Genomic DNA, 14,328 nt, shown 5'->3' with positions numbered 1-14,328 from the left:
GAGGAGGATGAGGAGGGGGGGGGGTCACACACCACAGTGGCCCACCTGAGTAAACAGTGGCAGAAAGGATGAACCAACACACACACACACACACACACACACACACACACACACACACACACACACAATGACCAAATGCACACACAGGGCCACAGCAACAGACAGTGGCAACAGTGAGCATTGGGGAGGGAGGGAGGGGGAGGGAGGGGAGGGGTGAGGCGGGGTCAACAGCTGGTGACCTTTGCTGGGAAAAACAGATCATTCTCAAACTGATGGGAGAGGTTGACCTCTCTCACTCTTTCTCTCACCCCCGTTCTTCTTCTTCTTCTTCTTCTTCATCCCTCACTCATACTAAATTCCCCTCTCTCTCGCTCTCTCTCTCTCGCCCACAGTCTGAGCCCAGCTGTGTGTCACACACACACTCACACACACACACACACACACACAGATAAAGCCTCTGCTCTCGGTGTGTTTGAAGTCCACACACACACACACAATAGCAGCGTTTATAACATCTGATTATCATACGGCGCAGTGACATCGCTGATAAAGACGCGCTCTTTGAAGTCACCCTCTTATTCCAAATCTCATTCCCCCACATTGGCCGTCAGATTATCGCGGACACGGCGGCTCCTTCTGACACTTTTGTTTTTGATGTATATATATATATATATATATGAAGTACACGACACTTGGCCCCGCCCCCTTCCTGTTTGAAGCCGGCGGCGCGGGGACAAAAGGGGAGAATTATTTGGAAATCCACGACGATCCAGTGGGCCAAATGATTTCTAATCCAGAGCTGTGTTAAAGAGGCCTCTTTGATGTTGAGCACAGTGTGTGTGTGTGTGTGTGTGTGTTTTAAACTCTTTTTGTTGCCATCCTGCTGTTGCATTCTGGGAGTGTGGGATGACGGCAGGACTCGCCAAAAGGGCCCGCGAGTCTAATCCGGCTTTTATCCCGCGCAGCTCATGGCCTAGCGGAACGGGGGACTTAGCTCGTTTGCCGGACGGTTAGCGGTTTCGGATATCGCTAGGTAAAAGGGTCGACGAGGGTGACCGTAAGTTTAGCCACAAAGTTTTCTGTAAACAAAACGACAAATGTCTTCATCCGCCAAACGACTCTAAACACTGTCGTTTATATGCCAGGCCTGTATGTGGCGCTGTAACGATGACTTAAGAGCAAATAGAACGATTCAGGAAGAGTCCGAGTTTAATCCGACTCTTATCCCGCGCAGCTCCTGGCCTAGCGGAAGGGAAACTTAACTTGTAACCTGAGGGTTAGCGGTTCCAATATCGATAGGTAAAGGGCCGACAAGGGTGACCGTAAAGGGGGGAACCAGTTTGAAAAATCGACATAAATCAGCATAAAAATTTGCGCTAGTTCAAATATTCCGATCGCTGAAAGAGCCCGAAAATCTGCTTTTTTATTCACACTAAAACTTTACTTTTAGAAAAAGAAAAGAAAGAAAGAAAATCTCAAAACAAAACCTTTCGCATTTTCGTATGCACGCGACCAATTACGCAACTATCGAGTGAAAACAATGCTAGCATACGTAGCTCCACCTATTTTTTATTTTTTGCTCTTGCATTGACTGACTTCTTCTTCTTGTGTGAATTATGAGTTTGTACACTGTGGCAGCGTAACAACGCCACACACAGGCCTGTGTAAAAGATAAATAAAAGTAGCTAGGGGAGACTTTGGCAGCGCGCTAAATAAAAGTAGCTTGGAGAGTTTCGCAGTGCGCTAAATAAAAGTAGCTTGGAGAGTTTCGCAGTGCGCTAATCAAAAGTAGCTAGGAGACTTTGGCAGCGCGCTAAATAAAAGTAGCTTGGAGAGTTTCGCAGTGCGCTAAACAAAAGTAGCTAGGATACTTTGGCAGTGCGCTAAATAAAAGAAGCTTGGAGAGTTTCGCAGTGCGCTAAATAAAAGTAGCTAGGATACTTTCGCAGTGAGCTAAATAAAAGTAACTAGGAGACTTTCGCAGTGCACTAAATAATAGTAGTTCGGAGACTTTCGCAGTGTGCTAATCAAAAGTAGCTGGGAGACTTTTGCAGTGAGCTAAATAAAAGTAGCTAGGATACTTTCGCAGTGAGCTAAATAAAAGTAACTAGGAGACTTTCGCAGTGCACTAAATAATAGTAGTTCGGAGACTTTCGCAGTGTGCTAATCAAAAGTAGCTGGGAGACTTTCGCAGTGAGCTAAATAAAAGTAGCTAGGAGAGTTTCGCAGTGTGCTAATCAAAAGTAGCTAGGAGAGTTTCGCAGTGAGCTACATAAAAGTAGCACATGTTGACTGAATATATTCTTATTTTCTCTTTATGCACCTGTCTTAAGAAGCTGATTTGCAGCATTTTCTTTCCTGTGAAGAATAACAAAATAAGACGATAGTGTGGATGAGATTTGTTATACTTGGACACAAATACAACAAACATTTAGATAGAACTCTCAGCCGGTGAACTCTCTGCAACTGCGAGAGCAAGAGAACAATTACCGAACTGAAAACCTGCAACAAAAACAGATAAATAAGCCTCCCCTGTTGCGTCTTTGCCAAGAATCCACTCCTTTATTTAAGTCTCGATATGATAAACGCTTCATCTGCGGTTGGTTTTTCCATTACCTTTCCCTACAATTAACTTGAATTTAAAAGCCTGTAAAGAATCCCAGGAAAGTGATTGAATGCCTAAAGTTCTGCTAACGCTAATTACTTTACCATTTCCTTCAGGAAGCACAAACACTGTCAGCAACTTACTTCTACTCAGACAGAAGAAGCCACTTTATAATGAATGAGGCTCTTTTTTTTGGAGAGTTTACTGTGGGACGACGAGGGGCTGCAGACAGACTCTTTGTGTGTGTGTGCGTGTGTGTGTGTGCGCTCAAACCACTGTCTCACACACAAACTTGTTGTCAGATGACATTCCAGACTCTCTTCAAGTAATGGCACAGAAACACTGCCCTACATTCTGTCATGCTGCCTCTACCAAGAACACACACACACACACACACACACACACACACACACTCGCCATGAATGCCACATGATTAAAGATGCATTTAAAACCCCCATTTATTGTGGTTTTAAGCGTCTTTGTGAGCAGTAAAAGGTAAAATTGTGGCAGATTTTGCGATTGTGATGACTCTTAATGACAATGTGTGCATCTCGACTGTCACTTTCATGAAATAAAAGCAAACAAGACTCGAATAGTGAGTATAAGAGGCAGTGCAGAATTTAATTAACTGCAGAGTCGTTTGATTTGGATATTAGAGTCGGTTAATTGCGGTTTGGATGATTGACAAAATGGACAGGTTTGACTTCGGTCTGATCCAAATGAACACAGAACAAAATATCCATCAGTTATCAGAGTGCAATAAAAGTTTGAAAATTTAATTTACTCTTAATTTTTTTCAGTTTTTAGCCCTTTTTTTCCCCATGACATTAAAATTTGTGAGGATACAGCTAGCTGCTAGGCTAGTTAGCATGCGGGTAACTTTTGCTGTCGTACTTTTGTTTACCGCAAACGTTAACGCGACGCGAACAGACCAGACATGCCGAAAGGGAAGACGACGATGACTAGGTCAAATTATGACATCATTGTTTTCCCAAAGTAGCGTATTGGTTGAATACAGGAAAACCCAAGGGTGGTGGCGTTTTGAGATTTCAAAATAACGGCATTTCAGAGCCGATATGATGATAAACTCATTCGCGAGCCTTTTTACTGGAATAACCCTAACCTGAGTTTCACCCCTTGCTTCCCTTTCTTACCGTCACTAACTCACTCCCTGACTAACTTCTCCTTAACCATTCCTCTTTCGAGCAGCAAAGTCATCCTGATCGGACGTATTGCACATCTCCCATATCTCTTCTATTTACTCACCCCTTCCTCCACCCCCCCCCCCCCCCCCCCCTGCGCGCATGGTGTCACCCATTTTACTGTAAGCCATGTGACTGACAGCTGCAGCTGCTGCCTTTGCTGCTGCTGGTGCTGGTGCTTCGGGCAGGGCCTTTCGCTTCAGCTGCATGGCTTTGTAGAGATCCGACCCCGACCCTCCCCTCCCCTCCGAGCCTCCACTCCTATCGGGGGCCTGAAGGCCTTTCCCCTTAGCAACAGGCTTCCAGTCAGGCCAAAAAAAGACACCCCGATCATTTGGAGGGGCTGCGACTTGGCACGGCGTGTCCGAGTAAAGGTTAGCGTCAATCTGCTCTGTATCGACGGCAACGTTTGTGCTGAATCCAGGCAGATTAAATAAACGATTCAACATTATTATTAATAATAATAATAATAATAATAATTTCATAATTCAAAACATCTTGTTCTTTTAACGGACAGCTGTCGCAGTTGCTGACTCAAAACCTCAGATTTCCTCTCCTGCGATGATCTGCCCACAGTGTCAAGAAACAACGCTGACCACATTAGTGCATCACGGTGAATTCTGAGAAGCAGGCAGATGACACACACACACACACACACACACACACACACACACACACACAGAGACTCCCACAACGCTAAGCACTGAAAACGATATGACGATGACCAGCGACACAAACAGCAGCTGCATACTTTTACTAGCAGGAAGTCTGCTAGCATGCTAGCAAGGTGTGGAAGAAAAAAGGGTGGAACACTGTGCCAAATGTGTGTTAATGCCATATCAGAAAACATGGGCATTGCCAAGTTCAGAGGTATTTTATCAAAACTTCATATCAGCTACATCCGTTTGATTTTCATCTGCTACTTATTTTGGTCAACGCCTTTTTGCCGTTGTTGTAGCACGGTGTTTGTTTTCGGCTTTAAACATTCCTTTAAATTTCATCGAGCATCGTAGTAACAAAAGAATTGGACTTAAAAGGTACTCGTTTATTTGGTTTGCAGAACGTTCTGCATCTGGGGACGAGTGATTGTCCTTTTAGGGATCTTGGACGTTTCATTTCCCAGGCATCTCGTCGTCATTTTGCCATCTCTTTGCTTAGCTTTACTCGCGCGTTGTTCTGCGCGGAATGTCACGTCAACGACGACTAGAAAGAGAGACAGTGGACACCGCTAGTCATTGCGTAGGCCTCGTCTGCGTACATCGCGCAACGCAGGGCATGAAACAGTAGGTGGCGGAGACATTTACCTAAATATCAAACTTCACTTCTTTCTTGCGAAAAATTCAAGCACTTTCAGTGACTTTCAATGATTTCAAGGACACATGGGAACCCTGCGTTGGCGAACTGGACGAAAGCCAACCAAACTAAAATACTTCGGAAACAACAACAGGTTACGTGAGCGCCTGGAGGTGGAGGGTAAACAGTGACGCAAGTGACGACGAATCCTCCAAAAAACGGATGTAGATTTGTTTCTTTGTGAAATATTTTGGTCCAATTTTCAATTAATAAACGCCAATGGAAGTAAAGACGATTTAACGGCAATTCATGCATTAACATGCAATTTTATAATCGCTTTATAATCGTTTAAGTGCGGTACCTAAAAGATTCCCAGCCCTAGCACCTATGCTAGCCACTGCACCACCATGTGCCTCAGTGCTGAAGTGAAGTTTTTTCACCCTGAGATTCCCCACATGTGCGCACATTCCCTTCTTCCCCAAATAGGGCAGAAAATCCCCCCAGCGAGATGCCAGCGCAGGGCCGCTCCACAACTGCGAGCCACCAGGCCAGAACTATATACAAGCTGACATCCTGAGCGGCCAGATCTGCTCAGTGTAGACGCGGCCACACGGCTGGGCTAATATGACTAGTCAGTTACCAAACCACACGCTAATCCGCCATGAAAGAACTCTACACTTACTCCAGGAAAGCTCAAGTGGAGTCGGAGGGAGGGGGGTTTCTGCGTCACGCCGGTCACATCCACCGAGAACTTCACACGAACGCCGTATTAGTGCCGAGATGTGCGGGCGTGCGCATTGTCAACACGTGTCAAGAGACTATTTCAAGAGCATTTCAAAAGAGGCCACCGAGGCCTAAGAATATGGCGACAGAGCGCCAGATAATTCCAGAACTGTGCTAAGCAGTATATGTGCTGATACTCACAGGTAGAGCGATACGATCTTGGACGCGGCCGGTCCTAAATCAGGTATGGAGGTCAGCTCATTGTGGTCCAGTCGCCTGAGAGGAGAGAGAAGGAGGTTAGAGAGAAAATGAAACTGCGTCCCGAGGGGAAAACACAAAGAAACGCACGGTTGAGAACGACAGGTTGTTTGGAAGGTCGGCGAGTTCACGCGGCAAACCGGCCATTACTAAATGACTATTTTAGTGTTTTTTTCTAAATAATTAAAACAAGTTCTAGGGTTTCTTTGACCCATATGACAAAAGAAATCATTAACACCGAGTTTGTGGACAAAAAACAAAGACATTTGAGCAGATCATCATCGTCATTTTTGAGGTTTTGGGGAAACACCGATCGACATCTTTTACACATTTAATGAACCCAACGACTGGGAAATTGTCAACAGACGACCAAACAGATTAAGTAAATTAGCGCCAGTTGCTAGCCCTACTTGGAACAATGCAATCTAGCTAATCACAACATTTTTTTTTTGTCACTTTAACATGCAGTTCCAGCTATTCAGGCACGACATGTATATTATTGGAGAATCTGACCACGGGTTTAGCTCAAAAAATGTTTAATTCAATGAAACTAAGCTGTTATAGTTCATCAAATAAAGGATAAACACTACTGTTCAAAAGTTTTGGGCTCACCTATACAGTTTTTGCTGTGTTTTCCATTAAAAGTCAGACTTTTATTCATCAAAAGAGTTGCAAAATGAATAGAAAATATAGTCAAGGCATGGACAGGATTAGAAATAATGATTTTTTTTCAAAATTAAAAAAATTAAGCTGTGCTAAGGTCGTTGCACAAGAGTTTTAAAGGGTTTTCTAACGCGATTAGCAAACACAACGTACCATTAGAACACTGGAAATGGGCCTCTATACACCTATGTCCTTTAAAAACCAGACGTTTGCAGCTAGAATAGTCGTTTACCACATTAACAATGTATAGAGTGTATTTCTGATGTTATATTCATTGAAAAAAAGGGGCTTTATCTTCAAAAATAAGGACATTTCTAAGTGAGCCCCAACTTTTGAACGGCGGTGTAAATAATCTACATCATACATTGGCCATTTTCTGCCCAGATTCCCAAAGATTGGAACAAGCCTTTGGGGTGGGAACAAAATCCCCCCCCGTATCAGTCGACCTCTAGCCGCTGCAGCAGTCGTTTGTGGCCAAGCTCCGCCTCCCTCCGATCACACGGGGCTCCACTCAATCAAAACCCCTCGTGTAAATCAAAGGATTTCAAGCGCGACTCGTCACGTCGGCCGCAGAGCAAGTGGCAAAGTCATCCTTTTAAAAACACCCAGAATAGCACGGGGGAGTAAAACAGATGTCGAGGGGTGTATGACTGGCTCGGCCCGGCCCGGCCCGGCCCGGCCCCGGGGCCTGCCGACGATGTCACCAGGGTGTGTGTCACCGCTCGGTTAGCTCGAGTGTGTGTGTGTGTGTGTGTGATGTGCTGGTGCTGAGTGACACGGAGCCCGGCCCCCTCTCCTCACTGCATAAAATATTCACAAGGCCAGCGTTGGCCACAGTATCGGGTGATGGAAGCGGAGGCTTAATATAGAAAACCACCACTTTATTCTCAATTGGACCGAGTTCAAGGAAACGCACACAAAAGTGCTGCGAGCGAGTCGAGCGGCGACCGTGGACGACGGTCGGAGAGAAAATCACTGATGAAATGAAAGTCACCGCTGACAAATCGCGGAGCCGGATCGGAATTTCATAGTTTAAGCCGTAGTATATACTTCGTTTGTTTGGTGTTAACTGTTTTCAGGTCTATGAAGCTTCTAGTTCGCCCCTGGAAACAAGTGAAGTTGTTTCAAATTAACTGAACTGATATAAAGAAGGGATGCACGATATGGGACTTTTGTCGATATATCGGTCGTGCTTTAAGGCAATAACCGAGTCTTTCCAACTGCTCACCAAGTCTCTTCTGTCGGGAAATCAACACATTTGCATAGAAGTCAAAGAGTTTTAGTTATATCAGTCATATCGGGGGTGAATATTGGCGTGTTTGTCGATATCTGATACTACATTTTAAAGCCAATATCGACCGATAACATCATTGCATCTCTAAAAGAAAGTGAATTTAACTTAGTTTAGGAGAATCTGCAAAACTTGTGCATCGTTATGGCTTTTTATCGGCACATAACTGGCGTTTCGGGAGTCCTAAAATGCTATAGTTGGAAAACAGGGAAGAAAATCACCCTTATATATTCATCTATACGACCAATACGCAGTATCATAGCCCCCGCCTATGACCTTGAAACAGTGCCGTGTTTACAGAAAACATAGTAAGAAGACCTGAAATTAACAGATTACTAACTGTAGCTCAACAACATCGTGCTACATTTTCAATCTACGCAAAAATTTCTGTCGTTTCCGTGTGCGTTTGGTCGCCAGTTATCGTTGCGCCATCCCCGCCAGAATCATCGGCTCTTTTGTTTGTACTTTCGGACGTAACTGAGGAGGAAGACGCTTCAAATCTGACTTTACTTACTCGGAGAGAAACTATGTTTTTCGGTCCGATAGCTGAAGATGAAGCGTTTTTTCACGGAACCATTTTAGCGTGAGAAAACCAACGTTTCCACGAGTTTTTCGTGCGAGTGTGTTCCCCCATTCGGCCGTGATTACTTACAGTTCTTTCAGGTTGGGCAGGTTGGCCAAGGCTTCGACGCTGATGGTCGTCAGCTTGTTGTAGCCCAGGTTTCTAAGAAAGAAAAGAACAAAAACACTTCAAATTAAAACCACAGTATCAGACAGCTGGGATTAATGAACAGCCAAAACAACATGGACAGTGCAATTCACTCTGTTATTCTATTATTATTATTATTATTATAATAGACGTTATTCAGTAGCTCTGATGGCTTGTGATCGATGACACCCCCACATTTGACAAACAGCCTCGCGTGTCCACGTTAAGTACAGTATTCCTGAAAACACTGCAGTACATCATCAGCTCAGAGGCCCCCGGGTCGATACTATTGATACAGAGTGTGTCTCTGTCCTGGCTCACTTTCCAAACATAACCCACAGGCCGTTCATCTCCAGCAGTCAATTTGCACTTTAGGGCTAACAGCGTGTTTGATCGCCGGCACTTGACTCGTACAGAGGGCTTATTAGAGAGTGATTTTTTTGTTTTTTTTCCTCCTGGCGCCGTCAGAGCCGCATGTGTGCACCCAACAACACGCACCAATTTATAGAAATCCGGTATTTACTGCTGATATTTCAGGAAAATGTAGTTTATTTTAAATAAATAAGCATTTAATGGCACTTTTCGGCGAGTTTTCAGCATTTTCTGCTGCTTAAATGTGAATATTTTCTGGTTTCTTTGCTCCGTATGACAAAAGAAATCATTAAAATAGACTTTAAGAACATCATCATAACTCGGTTTTGGAAACACGGATCATCATTTTTCGACATAATCCCAATTAATCGAGAAAATAGTCAACAGATGAATCCATAATCCTTAAAATACTCACTAGTTGCAGCCCTACTTCTTGTCTGTCTCTTCAGTCTAGATTTTCAACTATTTCAATCATTGAATTATTCGTTTTCAAGCTTTTTTTCATGATTAATACAAGATTTCTGATTGTTTTAGCTTCTTAAATGTGAATATTTTGCTCCATGTAACAAAGAAATCATCATTTTGGTCTGTGGACAAAATCAAGACATTCGAGAAGGTCGTCATTTCCACGTTAATTGACCAACACTGATCAACGTTTATGAACGTTTTAAGGACCAAATCGAGAAAATAATCGACAGATTAATCGAGTACGAAAATAATAATTAGTTGCAGCTCTAGTATTTTTAATAAAAAAATAACACAAAATTAATATCGACTATCACTTTTCGGACAAAAACGTTCATAGAACTTCCCACGCTTTGTGAATCAAATTCAGTTCACACATAAACGGGCACTATCTCTATCACACACACACAAACACACACACACACACACACACACCTCCTGCCTGCCAGTTGGCAGAGAGGAGGCTGCAGTGAGAGAGCGCTGTTTGTGTTTGTGTGGTGGGCTTTGGCTGCGCGAGACAAAGGGAGCCCACAGCTCCGAGGCTGCCCGTCCGCCCGCCCGCCTCCCCACCCGCCCGCCTGCCTCCCCACCCGCCCGCCCGCCTGCCCCTCTGTCCAGACGTGAGAGACGGCGCAGGAATGTTTCACAGGCCTGCCGAGAGATGGCCGCTTGTTCCCAGAGACTGGGGACACTTTTTTTACCTGATGCAACACATTCCTCGTCGCTCTTGTGCTGCAGTGGTCTTTGCAGAACCACTGCAGCACAAGAGGCGGGGGATTAAGTTACTTCACAGCCCTGTGAGGGGCCTGGGTTTTAGACAAATTAGCAGTGGATAGTAGTCAAAATATGCAAAGATTACCTGTGTTTATATACAATATAGTGGACGACTAACGTCTTAGGCACAGAGTGACCTCTCAGTCCTTCAGTGTGTCTGTTTAGGTACCTGTAAGGTATGCTAGACTGAAATTTATATAAACATGGTATCTTTAGATATATCATATTCACAACATTTTCTTAACGCTCTGAGTTAAGGCTGTTCTGTATATGTCGGGATTAAGTTCGTAGAACATACAAATCAAGGTTGCGCGCCCAAGGGGACAATGGGCTATGACATATTAGTTGTATACACCAAAACTATAAGGGTAGAGGTTTTGAGATTTTTTCACCCTGGGACCCAAAAATAGCATTTTAGCGTTCCCAAAACACTGTTTCCGTGTGGATTCAATGCCAAAATCGTTGAAAAGTCAACAATTTCCACTTCCACTGGTAGACACAAGCCTTGCGCAGTATGTATTTGAGTCGTGGTGGTATCGGCATGGTTGCAAAAAGTAGTTCCGGGGCTAAAAGGGCTTCGCTCAAGGACAGAGAGAGAAGAGACCGGGGTAAGTCCTGGTCTGGCATTTCTACGAGCTGCAAAAGAGCTCCATAACGACTCAAAGATAGTTTGCGTGACCTGTTGTTCCAGAAAGAATAAGAACCTAAACATCCCAACGTTACGAAGGGTTAGCAGGGTACCCAAGTTTCCGGCAACTGGGCATCCTACCAAGTTAAGTAGTAGAGGTAGCAGCATGATCGCAAAATCCATTGAAAGCTTGTTCTTTTGGCTAAAAAGGGCTTCACTCAAGTATACAGAGACTCAAACATAACATAGTAACTTCATGCATACATTAAGTTACACAACCTTTTGTTCCAGAAAGAATAAGATCTTAACATCCCAACGTTATAAAGGGTTAGCATGGTACCAAGGGGGGAAACGCGTTTCCGAGCAACTGGGCATCCTACCAAATTCAAAACCAGCACCAAAGTGGGTGTTTATGTGCTTCCAAACCACGCCGACTTAGAGAAGGAGGAGGCAGCTGTGTTGTACACCAACAGCAGCACAAACAGCAAAGAAGTATAACCGGCTGGATAGTGACGGCATGTAGTAGCACTCGGCAAATTTACATATTGGAGCTTCAATTAAGATAATTAAGAGAGCGTTGGCCGATGACTTCAACGTTTGGAACCAGGAACACTTCTAATGCCTATCAATCTCAATCTGTGTCTCACTTTGACGATTTCCCTTTCTTGTCTCCTGCTCCTTGATTGCAGATAATGACAGTCTCCCTCCTCGGTTATTCCTACCTACTTTTGTGTGTGTGACAAGATAATAGCAGAGCGCTGCGCCTGCCCTCCGGGTACAGGCCTGACGTGGAGGGTGTGCATGTGTGTCTATGTTATGATCACTTACCCCGGGAACCTCCCATTGTGGCCTTGATCGCTAAATTGCCGTGCCGTGCGCCCCCCCGCCACCCCCAATTACCTCGTTATAGCGAAGTCAAGCGAAAAACTCTAACAGGTTTTCCACGGACTGCATCTGCATTTTTTTATGGACCTGCAAGGGTTATACTTACAGGCAAATAAAGTGTTATAAACATAGCCCTCTAACCACCTTTTCTTCAGCATTTACAGGTGGTGGAAAGTGGCTGTGCGCCGTATCCCTATAGATGAAAGTCACGCTTGAGAGGCAAACCTGCCATACTGGTGCTAAAGGCCACGGCAACAAACAAAACTAGTCCTTTGTTTGTGTGTACGCAGATGACGTCCACGTGACTGCCTTTCTCAGTCAACTATTATGTTTACATAACTCGTCTTTCTTCCCCCCCCCCCCGACTTATTCGGCCAGATTGATTTGTCCTGCCTATCAGATGAGATAAGATTCACAGTGTTTTTAACACCTTTACTGTATGAGGTTACACTGGTTTCCCTTCCCCCTAAATCTTACTCCAGTGGTAGTGGAGGTGGTGTTGGGGGGGGGGGTGTTGGAGGTCACCAAGTTGCTAAGCGTGGATAATGCTTTCCAGAAAATTGACCTTACAATCATGCCGTTTCTGGAAGAATTTGCCGAGCCGGTCCCCGAAGCCTATAAGTCATTAGAGATCCGGACAAGGGGGGCTGAGACACCAGCAACCATCCAAATAACTCCACACAGCTCGACTATATGCAGAAAATAAACCAGCAGTGGTCAAATTGACATCATTTCAAGCAACCAGGAAGTGTTTCTGCGATGGGAAACTGGCGCTGTGACTAAACATGGCAAGCACTACAAAGCCATTTAGCCCCGAAAGCCCTGAAAGTTTCAAACACTGCATTCCACTGTATGGTACAACTAGTTTATACAGATGGGCGAGACTGTTTGACATTAGTCAGCCAGATCAAAATCTCAAAGCGCTCTCTGCCAGGTACTTAACCATAGAGAGCCGTACACAGATGGTAATTTTAGGCTCAATCTTAAGCCAAATCCGGAATTCTCCCCCCCAACTGATTTCCAGCTGCTGCGACTGAGGAAGCCATGTCTGATTCTCTACAGTAATCGCTGAGGCTTTTTTTTTAACTCTTTACAGACAATATTTACAGAGATTTTATGGAAGCACAGTATTACAGAATAGGCCCCACCTTTCTAAGAGATCCTCAGGATCGCATCTTTTCTTATGCAGATGATGTTATTCTGTTTACCCGATATTTAAAAAACAGCATTTACCAGTTTTACCCTCAGGATCCAGCGCTAAACTGCTTTTAAACTAATAAGCCTACAACACAGGGTGATTCTCTCCTCTGCATTTGCTTAATCCAGTTTCAGAAAGATGTTTTCATTTAATAAAACCGACGAGGTGAAATTGAAACTGAAACCAATCAAAGGGGGGGGGGGGGGGGGGGGGGGAGAGGGACCTGGACCGCAAAGCATCATGAGCTTTGGTTAGTAACCGGAAAATTGGGATTGCAGTTTGCAGGCAGCCAAAATTGGGTTTCCTTCGCTAAGTGGCTAGGCTTAGCATGAGAGAATGTTTGAGGGGCTCAGAGAATCCAGGAGGAGCTTGGAGTAGGAGCTATCTGAGGTGGTTTGAGGGCCTTCTGGACGACCTTTCACGAAGGTCTTGCTATGCCCCTTCAGGGAGGAGACTCCAGGAGGGATTATGAATTACCATCTAGCCTGGGAACGACTCAATTTGTGTGGAAGAAAAACGATTAAACAACAACAATTGTCAATTTTGCAGCTGCTTATTAGATAAACGGGGGCCACATCTGTTATCTCGCCCAAACTGTACCGGCCAACATTTTCGACCGTGCTAAAGTAAACTACTGACCATCGCTGAGCACAAAGGTCAACATAACCCCACCCTCCACCACCACCACCACCACCACCTCTATCTGTCAGCTGATCTGAGAGCCTGGTGTGGAATACACTCCCACCCTTCTTTACCCTGCGTCGACCCAAACGACTCTCCACAGGAGTACAAAAATAACCGGGTTCCAACAAATTAAAACCGCAAATGAAAAAACAAATTATCAGCCACCTGTTGCAAATAACAACCCGCGTAACTAAACTACTTAACGCACAATTAATTGACAAGTGCTTAGCGCATTGATTGTGTCGTCTTTTTAAAGCCAAGAGGGCCTTTTGTTTTTCCCTAGTGAGCGGGGATTTAACGCTGTTTATCACTTTTTAAAGACTAAACACAATTAATTGCCGGATCAACTGATAATCCGCCAACAACTGGAAGGAGAAACTGGCTCCGTTTTTTTCTTCTTTTTCGCCTGCCTGGAAAGTAAATCTTTTAAAAACAAAAACATAAAAAACAACAAAGTGATAAAGTGAAGAAAAAGAAAAAAAAGGTCGAGCTCGGCGCTCGTCGTCATCGTCAAAGCTGGACCGAGAAGTCGACTTGACATATAAAACTCATTAAAGCGCTTTGAGAAAATAGTTGCG

The 14,328-nt window shown here is 44.4% G+C and overlaps 1 protein-coding gene across 1 annotated transcript in view; it reads right to left on the bottom strand.

Annotated features, from left to right (window-relative positions):
- lrig1 (leucine-rich repeats and immunoglobulin-like domains 1) overlaps positions 1–14,328 on the bottom strand; it is a 60,182-nt gene that overhangs the window by 34,538 nt on the left and 11,316 nt on the right. Inside the window, exons 2-3 of the mRNA XM_083907495.1 lie at positions 8,688–8,759; positions 6,025–6,099 (exon numbers count right to left, since the gene is read on the bottom strand). Of these exons, the coding sequence (XP_083763621.1) occupies positions 6,025–6,099; positions 8,688–8,759 (147 nt within the window). The remainder of the gene's footprint in view (positions 1–6,024; positions 6,100–8,687; positions 8,760–14,328) is intronic.

This window comes from Microchirus variegatus (genome assembly GCF_963457635.1).
Source record: "Microchirus variegatus genome assembly, chromosome: 21".
NCBI classification, from domain to species: Eukaryota; Metazoa; Chordata; class Actinopteri; order Pleuronectiformes; family Soleidae; genus Microchirus; species Microchirus variegatus.
Note: the sequence above shows the minus strand (reverse complement) of the source record. Positions and strands in the feature narration are given on the sequence as shown.